Here is a 10399-nt window from a genome sequence, read left to right as displayed (position 1 = left end):
TAAACAAAAGTACATTAAAATCTAGTTTTTATTGTACCACTATATAGTTCCGAAGAGAAAACAAATATCTTTTCCTGTAAAATTAGAAATATGACAAGAATTCAGTCGGACAAGCGTAAAGTTTAATGTGTGCAGCATATCGTCTTATCAACAAACAAATACAAGCATACGTAGTGCGTATTGCAGGGGAGAACTTCGTATTCTGACAGGATAATGCCGTGATCCACACTGCACGGTCAGTGAAGAAGTACCTTTTTGAGAAAAAGATCGATGTTTTACAATTGTCAGTAACGTCTCCCGATCTAAATGTAATACAAAATTATTAGAATGAGCTCCCAAGAGCAGTTTATGAAAATAGACGGCAATTTCAAAGTGTAAATGTCTTAGAAAGCTGCATTGTCAAAGAATAGCAAAGAATAAGATTAAAAAAATGATAAATCTAAATCATTACCAAAACGAATGACAGCAGTTATAAAAGATAAAGAAAGGTATATGAAATATTACATAGTAACATTTTTGGTAAATATGAATAAATAAATTTTCATGCGGTATGTCATATCATTTTGTCCGACTGAATTCTTGCCATATTCCTAATTTTACAGGAAAAGATATTTATTTTCATTTGAGAATTATATAGTGATATATTAAAAACTAATTGTTAAGTTAATGAAATATATTTTTGCATTTTTATTTGTTATTCAATAAAATTTTCCGAATTTGTGCCATATGTTATCTTTTCGTCCTAAAGTATATACGATGATAATTGCAACATATATTTTCTTATTTTTACTTAATATTGTATATCTTAGACCCGAATACTTATGAACTAGGACGCGTTATTTAAACAATACTTATGAATTATATGTTTAATCACAAATATACATGTACAATAAATTTTATTTCGGGGCTTTCGGTTCGGTTTGGGGCGAGGGTGGCACGCGGACGGAGAGCTCTGTGAAAAAAGTGAAGTGCGAAGGGAAAAAGGAAAAGGAAGCATAAAAAGGCATGAAGAAGGGAAAATAAAGAGTGAGCATACAAAGAGAAAGCAAAAGAAAGGCGAAAAACAAGACAAGAACGAGAGAGAACTACAAATAAGAAAACTAGAAAAGAAGAGGTTAGGAGCCCAGAAGCGCGGCAAAACAAAGTAATGTAGGGAAACGGCAGATGGCGACAAACAGGGGAAGACCAAGGAGCACTGGTAAGGCGGGAAATAAGGCACTCTTCAAAAATACACCGGACAAATACAGCTCGACAGAAAAAGAGACACCAGCCAGGGAGAAAGGAATGGAGGCAATGATGGAAAAAATAGAGAAAATGGAAAGAGGATTCGAGGCAATGATCAAGGAAATAAAAGATATATTCGAAAAGCAGGTGGAGGAACTGAAGAGGGAAATGAAAGAGGAAAGGGAAAGAAGGGAAAGAGAGAAAGCCAGAGAGAAAGGAGAGTGGGAGAAGGAAAAAAAAGAACTATTGGGTAGAATCAGAAAAATTGAGGAGGATCAGGACAGAACAGAGATAGAAAAAAGAAGAAGAAACATAGTAATCAAAGGAGTGGACAGGGACGAAGGAAGCAATGAAGAGACAGTAAAGAAGTTCGACAAAATGAGGATAGGGGCAGAAGTAGAAAAAGCACGTATGATAAAGGTGGATGGGGGCAAGAACACAATAATAGTGGCCACGATGAAATCGATGGAGGAGAAAATAAGAATAACGAAGGAGAAAAACAAATTGGAAAAGGGTGTATATATAGACGATGATCTGACAAGAAAAGAAAGGGAGGTACAGCAATACATAAGAAGGGTAGCCAGAAAAATAAAGGAAAAGAGCGAATATGTAAAGATTGGGTACAAAAAACTAAAAATCGAAAAACAAATGGTATAGGTGGGACGAAAACGAAGAGAAACTGGAGGAAGAAAGAAAAGGAGGGGAAGAAAAATGAAAAAAGGGGACTACAAAGGGGATGAAAATGTGCTTCTGGAATATAGCAGGGCTAATAAGTAAGGACAAGGAGGTGTGGGAATATCTGAAGACATTCGACGTGATCGGACTCTCGGAAACATGAATAGAGGAAGGCAAATGGGAAAAGTTAAAAAACTACCCAAAGAATTCGACTGGAAATGCAGGGCACTGAACTGAGAGTAAGGAAAAAGGAAGAGCAAAAAGGAGAATAACAACGGGTATAAATAAAGAACTAAGAGAAATAGAATATAAAAAAATAAGTGATAATATAGTTGCAAGAAAAATAGTATACAAAGACAAGACGTATAGGATAATGGTGGTTTATAATCAAGATACAAAAGGGACATGGAAAAAAATAGAGGAAAGAGTAGACGGAAGAGAAGAGGAAGTGATGATCATCAGCGGAGATTGGAACGCAAGAACGGGTGAAGAGGGTGGGCTGATAAACGAGGACCTAGGGAAAGAAAAAAACAGACGATCAAATAACTAGACAATAAACATGGAAAGAAGAACACTGCCAAAGTATCAGAAAGAGAGAGGCTGGACGATAATCAATGGCAGGGATAAAGAAGGAGAGGAGTGGACCTATATTGGGGAAAAAGGAAACTCAGTAATAGACTATGTGATTGGCAATCAGGAGGCGACAGAAGAAATAGAAGAAATAATTGACATGAAAGTAGGAAAAAGAACAGAGTCAGAGCATATGCCGTTAGAAATAGAAATAGGGGGGGGGGGGAATTACAAAAAAATGAGAAAAAGAAGAAAGAGGAGAAGGAGAAAAGGGAATGGACAAACGAAAGTGTAGAAAAATACTTCGACAAATATAAAGACTGGACCTGCAATGGAAGAACAGTAGAGAAAATGTGGACAGAAATCAAAAAGAAGATAAACGAAGCAATGCCAAAGAAGAAAGTGAAGATAAAGAAATGGGGCATGGAAGAGAAAGTGTGGTACGACAAGGAGTGTAAGAGAGGAAAAGAGAGATGAGAAGGAAGGTGACAAAGTTTATGAAAGGAAAATGCAGTAGAGAAACTCTCATAGAAGAAAAAAAAGGCATTCAAACAGCGGTGCAAACAAAAAAAAGAAAGACACGAAGAAGAAGAAAAGGAGAAAATCAAGAAGATCAAAACAGAACAAGAAGCGTGGAAAAATCACTTTATGGAAATTTTAGAAGGAACAGAGCACAAAGAGGGCAGAAAAACGGAGGAGCATCGAGCAGAAGAGAAAATAATGGAGGAGAGTGAAGATAATATAGAGAAGGAAGAGGTGATCTACTAACTACGAAATTTGAAGGAGAAGAAAGCAATGGGGGAAGACGGGTTGGAAAATAAAGTATGGAAGTATGCACCAAAGGAAGCGTTATGGGATTTGTTAAGCAAAATATGGAATGGGGAAGGGATACCAGATGATTGGAAAAAGGAGTAATATGTCCGATATACAAGAACGGGGACAAGAGAGTAGCGAAAAGTTACAGAGAAGTAACATTAATGGATACAGCATACAAGATCTACGCAGAAATACTGGACGAACGGCTGAAAGCAGAGACAGAAACCAAACTGGAAGAGAATCAATTCGGATTTAGAAAAGAAAGAGGAGTGACGGACGCGGTATTTGTGATAAACCATACCATAGACAAACAGTTGAGTAGAAAAAAAGGAAAACTATATGCCTGCTTTGCAAACTTAAAAGCGGTGTTCGACAGACTAAACGGAGAGAAATTGGAGGAGAAAGTGAGAAAAATGAGGATTAACGAAAAACTAATTCAAAGGATAAAAGAGTTGTACGCAGAAACAAAGAATGTGGTAAGAATCAAGGATAACAACACAAAAGAATTTTGGACAGTGAGGGGAATCAGACAAGGATGCCCGTTGAGCCCGACGTTATTCAACATCTACGTGGCGGGGCTAGAAGAAGAATTAAGGAAAGGACAAGTCAGGGCATAGTGGTAGGAGAAAGGAAGGTATGGTCAGTGACATATGCAGACGATATTGTGCTGGTGGCGGATAGAGAAAAGGAGCTAAAGGAAATGCTAAAGAGATTCGAAAAATTTTTAAAGGAAATCGAATTGGAACTGAGCACGGAAAAGACCAAGATAGTAGTTTACGAAAAAAGAAAGAACAGGAGGAGACAAAGAGAATCGAAATCGGGAGAGCGAGAAGAAGTGGACGAGATAAGATACTTAGGGTACATACTACAGAAAAACGGCAGTGAGATGTGAAACACATACAAGAGAGGAAAAAGAGAGCAACAATAGCAATGAAGAAAACATGGAGTGTGGGAGAAAAAATTTTCAAATAGCACTACAAGAGGAGAATGATGTTTGGAGCACTGGTAGAGAGCGTGGCGCTGTTTGGAGCAGAGGTATGGGGCTGGAACATGGAAGAAAGGCTGGATAGAATACAAAGAAGATATGTGAAATGGATCTTAGGTTTGTTATTAAATAGGTTTTGAAGTTTGGTATTTATTTGATTCACTCAGATTTAGTTTTTACGTTCTGTATTTCACCACCAAGTACAAACATGTGAATACACCGGATACACTTAGATAATTAACACTTGACCGATGCCTAAGACAAAAGAGCGTCGTTAGAAGTCGTACCAACTTAGCATATAGGAACTAGTGATCATACCAACCTAATATTTCCTCAACATTCCCCTTTGATCATAGTTTCTACAAGCCCTATAGCTTTGGTAAAATACTGAGTCTTAACCCTATTTAAACCTTTGGTGAGAATATCAGCAATATTCTCAGAACTTGGTACGTAGACATAATCTAGCATTCCCTTTGACACGCAATTCTTAACGTAGAAATAACGGACTTGAACGTGCTTAGAGCTTTCAGCAACTATCTCATCTTTGGACCATGAAATGGCTCCAATATTATCGCAGAAAATTTTGCATGGGCGAGGACAATATGATAATTGACCCAACTTCCTTAACAGTAAGGATATTCACACAGTCATGAAGACATACCCACTCCTACATTTTCTATTTACAGCACAGCTCGTAAAGTCAGAATCGCAGAACACCTTCAAAGGTTGCCTTGTCTTTTGGTATACTAGCTTTAAGTCTTTGGTTTTTAGCAGATACCTAAAAATTCGCTTCACTGCTCTCCAATCAGACACAGTCGGATTTGCAAATCTTTGGCTTAGTTTACCTATTGCACATGCGACATCAGGACGACTTATAGTAGACTTTATATGCCCAACAGCCTCTTCGTATAACTTATTATAAAAAGGTTCGTCGCATTCAACGTCGAAACCAGCTTCGCAATCCTTAGCTAATGGTGTTGATACTTCAGTTTCATGAGCAATATCAAACACATCCAGCATTTGACTTATCTGCACAGATTGGTCAATCACAACGGTAGTGCTGTTTGGCTTACTCAAATGGACGGACAAGAATTGAGTATCACTACCTAGCATCCTAACATTTAATTTTTCCTTAATACTAGTTTTGAATTCGTTTAGCATAGTCTTTGTTCCAAACACAAGAATGTCATCCACATACACGGATACAATCAGATCCTTGGATGCATTCACATACACACACAGATCACTCATACACGGGTTCAGGTTCATGCCCTTCAAAATGCTATTAATGTGTTTGAACCACATTCTCCCAGCTTGCTTCAGTCCATACAAGCTCTTCTTAAGTTCACACACATATCGAGTCCTGTCTTTTCCTGGAACTTTAAAGAATTCAGGTTGCTCCATGTATATGTCCTCATCCAAAGGACTGTTTAGGTATGCACACTCTACATCAGTATGTTCATAATCCCACTCATTCTCAGCACATAGAGCAAGCAAAATTCTCAGAGTTCTGCGTTTCACAATTGGACTAAAGGTCTCTGAATAGTCTACCCCAGGTCTTTGCCAGAACCCCCGAGCTACAAGTCTAGCCTTATATCTATCAGGATCCCTTTTTATGACAAGGACCCACTTACAGTCAATAACATTTTTATTTAATGGCCTTTGCACTATGTCCCACACATCTTTATTCACCAAATTGTCCTTCGTTATTGCACCGATCCACTTTTGAGCATCTGGCCCTTTCAGGGCTTCGTACACATTTATAGACATACACAAACCTTGAGTTTTGCAAACAGTTGCAACATGAGCACAACTGTCACACGTCTTTAGTTTATGCAGTCTTGCTGACCTCCTAGGCACAATCGGTACACTTACAACCTCCGACTGATTGTTTTCATTAATTAAATTGTTCACAAAGAAATCACTTTCCCCTTCATCATTTTCACCATCACTTTGGACCTCAATGTCAATTTGCTCACTTCCTCTTTCAAGTTCAAAGTCTTCAACATCCCATATCCATTCAGAAGATTTCTTTTTGATATTACTCGTGTCCACATTAGTACTTTTGTAGGGAAACACATTTTCTTCGAACCTAACATGGCAATGGATTATTACCTTCTTGGTCTTTAGTAGGTAGATCCTATAACCTTTGACTTGTCCGTCGTAATCTACAAAAATCCCTTCATCAACCCTGCTATCAAATTTCTTTTCGTTTAGGCTTATCAGGTACCAGACTTTACATCCAAATACCCTTAGCCTGTTGATCTCCCCTTGGATGTCGCATCCCTTACCTTTCCATAACTCTAATGGAATTTTGTCTCCAATAGCAGCGGATGAGCATAAGTTTCCAATATGATACACAGTGTTTATAGCTTCTACCCACAGATAGTCAAGGAGCCCTGACTGGATGAGCAAACACCTAGACATTTCAACCAGAGTCCTGTTGGCTCATTTTGAAACGCCATTTTACTCAGGGTTTCTAGGGACGGCCTTCCTGTGTAGAATCTCCTTCAGGTAGCTCTCGAAATTGGTCCCTGTGTACTCACCGCCATTGTCAATTTGGAACGCACTTATCTTAGACTGGTGCAGCGCCTCCACTTCCATCTGATATTCCTTGAAACACCTGAATACTTCGCTCTTCCTATTGATGATTTTAACGTGCATGAAACGAGAGAAATCATCAATAAAAGTTACGAAGTAGTTACCTTCACCTAACGACTTGCACTGAGCTCTGCCACTGACATCACTGTGGATGATCTCCAAAGGGCATTAACACATGTGATGAACTGTCCTCGAAAATGGCACCTTTGTCATTTTTCCTTTCACGTAGACTCCACACAGTTTATCATGTTTCTTGGAATCTTCCTTCACGCTCCTTATAAGAATTTTCCTCATTGCATTTCCATGCAGATGACCTAACCTCTCATGCCACGATACAGTACTCCTATATGCCTCAATGACTTCAATGTCTTCGTCACTGTTGCTAGGCCCCTTCTGATCGTTTCCCACGGAGACATTTGCAACGTGCCTTTCATCGAAGATTGTCTCCAAGTAGTACACATCATCTCCTACTTTGGAGTGGAACACTACGTCACCATCATCGTGCGTTCCAATAGCCTTGTCCCTTGTGCACATGGTGGTAATACCCTTCTTTGTCAACTGCCTGATTGAGACTAGATTTACATCTAACTCAGGCACCCACAGAGCGTTCGACAAAGATAGGGTTCAACCATCACAGAACTCAGTTATTTTCACAGTGATCGTTCCTTTCCCCTTAACTTCCAGACGTCCCTTACCAATCCCGATATGTCTAGTCGCAGACGTGAAGTCCACAAAGCGATAGGACCAATGTCGATATATCTTGAACCTTGGTTTGTCTTCTGATCCCCTCTTCTTCTTGTTATCCTCCTGTTTCTTCTTCTTCTTGGGGTTTTTCTTCTCTTTGTCTCCTTTCTCCCCTTGACACTGGTACGAAATTTGGCCCCATTTTCCACATTTGTAACATTTCTGGTCATGTGGCTGGTCTGTTCTTCGGCTTCGCGCCATCTTTGTTTTGTTGTGGCTTGGGCTTCCATTGTCTTCTTGTCACCATTGCGCTGCTTTGCTCGGACGACTCCGCGGCCACGTCGATCCTTCTCCCTTCGAGTAGACGGTCGGACTTCACCGCCTTCGAGGTCAGATCCTTATCAATCTTCGTTACTCTGGGGTATGTCGAGTAATTCGGATCTGCCTTGAGGCCGGCCAAAAGGGAACATGCCACAATATGATCTTCAATTTTTATACTGGCTTTGGATAGCTTGTCACACAGAACTTGGATCTTCCCACAGTACGCGGAGATATCCATGCTAGGGGTCTTCTCGATAGTGCCCAGTTCACGCATGCACAAAGCAATGTCCATCGATGTTGATCTCCCATGAATATCTTCCAGTGTCTTCCAACATTCCTTCGCCGGTTTTAGAGCGCTGATGTCCGTGAGATATTCGGGGCGAACATGCCGGAAAATGTAAGCACGTGCTTTGTTATTCATTTTAACATACTCGGGTCTTAGCCTTTCTGTTGGCGTTAATCCAGGATCCACCGCATCCCAGCAAACCAAGAAAACCAACGTAGCTTCCGTCATCGTCTTCCAATAGTCATAGTTGTCATTATTGAGGTTGGGGTTCATGTCTTTGTCCACATCACTCATCTTCTCCTGGTCAATCATGGCGTGGTTTCTTCTCGGATAATTACAGAAAACAAAAAAACTCAACAAATAAATACCTTCAATGTCGCAGTGGAAGCATCCTGGACCCATAACCTGTTATTAAATAGGTTTTGGAGTTTGGTATTTATTTGATTCACTCAGATTTAGTTTTTACGTTCTGTATTTCACCACTAAGTACAAACATGTGAACACACCGGATACACTTAGATAATAAGACGTGGCCGACGCCTAAGACAAAGGAGCGTCGTTAGAAGTCGTACCAACTTAACATGTAGGAACTAGTGATCATACCAACCTAATATTTCCTCAACAAGGTTTAGATATGACAACACCGAATTATATATTGATAGAAGAATGCAAGCTAACAGAAGTCAAAGAAAAAGCATTAAGAAGAGCAACAAGATATGAAGGGAAAGCCATAGAGTCAAAAAAGGAACTAGTAAAGGAGTGCATAAAGGAAAGAGAGAGAGAAACTGAGGAAATGGCCAAGAAGGAAAAAGAACAAGAAAGAGAAAGAAGGGACTAGAAGAGGTGAGAAATGGAGGGACACAGATGGAAGCAAGAGAAAAGTAAGAAAGGATGACAGTAGACCAATTATAGAAGAAAGGAGCAAGAGAGAAGCAGAAGAGAGGGGAGATAGGATAAGGAAACCAAAATATAACAAACATTATAGAAAAATCGCCAAAGAAGAGTTACCAAAATACTTAGAAGGGAGGATGAAGTGGAAGGACAGAAAAATATTAGCAAGATTCAGATGTGGAAACAAGACTAAAGCAAGGGAATACTGGAAAGAAGAGGGAGAAAAAAGATGCAGGCTATGTAAAAGGAAAGAAGAAGACCTGAGACACGTAATAGAAGAATGCGAAATAACGGGAGGACCAGAGGACACAGAAAAAATACTAAACGAGACTAAACAAGGAATAATAGAATTGAAAACAATAATGGTGAAGAGAAGGACAATACAAGACGGGGAGGAACAACAATAAGGAAGCACAGCAGCAAGGAGGCAAAAACCCAAAAATTGTCATAGTTTTGGAGACAGATATATAATGTAGTAACAGAATGGATAAGAGGGGAGGTAGATATATAAGAAAAGAGACAAGAAAAAGAGTTTAGATAGATATAAGGGAGGAGGCAATAAGGTGATATCGCCATAAAACTTATAGAATGTAAAAAGCGTGATAGGTAAACGAAATGTAAAACCGAAAGCTCGTCCAAAGCTGAAAGGCACGGACTAAGTAATAATAAAAAAAAAAATAATAATAAAAATTTTCTTTTTTTCGATTTTGTAACCTTCAATACCTACTACACCACCTGATTCTTGTGTACTTTCGTGAGCTAAATACGAATCTATAACTCGTCTTTTCTTAGAATCTACAGTTTTTGAAAAAATCAATTTTGGATACAATTGCAAATTTTCAACATAGGAGATGTTTTTAATGCTTTTACAGTAACGGTTCTCGAGTTGCCGTTGGGAAATTCTGTTTATTCTCCCAAATAAAATGATATGTATTGTAGTATCGGAGAATGAATTATTATACTACTTAATAATTAAATGATTAAATTGATGGTTTATTTAAGAATATGGATTGATACAGATGTTGATTAGACAGGAAACGATGGTTATTTAACATGAACTAATCGCAACAACGTACTGTACTTTAGACAACTCAATAATTAATTTGCAACTCTCGTCACAACGGATTCAACGCTCACTCTCCTACGCGGACCATACTCTCTCGACAACGCTAGCAACACTCTCCCGACAACGCAACTCGCAACTCTCTAGCTTCTCGATTCACACTCCCAAACTTCTCCCCTAATAGGCAAAATTATAAAAGCTTGTTTTTGGCCTGAAGGACATTAACCATAAAAATGGTTTTATGTTAGGTCATTCAGAATATTGAAGGTAAGCGGCAAGGATG

The 10399-nt window shown here is 39.0% G+C and overlaps 1 protein-coding gene across 1 annotated transcript; it reads left to right on the top strand.

The window, feature by feature from the left end:
* The first annotated feature begins 3348 nt into the window (after nt 1-3348).
* Nucleotides 3349-9068, top strand: LOC139993728 (uncharacterized). Its single transcript, XM_074112023.1, has 2 exons — nt 3349-4387; nt 8789-9068. Exons 1-2 carry the CDS (start codon nt 4273-4275, stop codon nt 8998-9000), a joined length of 327 nt encoding a protein of 108 aa, XP_073968124.1. The 5' UTR covers nt 3349-4272; the 3' UTR covers nt 9001-9068.
* Nucleotides 9069-10399: the final 1331 nt, after the last annotated feature.

The sequence above is a fragment of the Bombus fervidus genome, chromosome 13, assembly GCF_041682495.2.
Source record: "Bombus fervidus isolate BK054 chromosome 13, iyBomFerv1, whole genome shotgun sequence".
Taxonomy (NCBI): domain Eukaryota; kingdom Metazoa; phylum Arthropoda; class Insecta; order Hymenoptera; family Apidae; genus Bombus; species Bombus fervidus.
The sequence above is the reverse complement of the archived record's forward strand: the minus strand, read 5'-3'. Positions and strand labels throughout refer to the sequence as shown.

What these genes read in the sequence shown, in the direction of transcription:
- LOC139993728 (XM_074112023.1), top strand. Translation starts at nt 4,273, where the DNA reads ATGATGTTTGGAGCACTGGTAGAGAGCGTGGCGCTGTTTGGAGCAGAG. An exon ending in ATATGTGAAATGGATCTTAG is followed by an intron (nt 4,388 to 8,788) that starts GTTTGTTATTAA and finishes TTCCTCAACAAG; the next exon opens with GTTTAGATATGACAACACCG.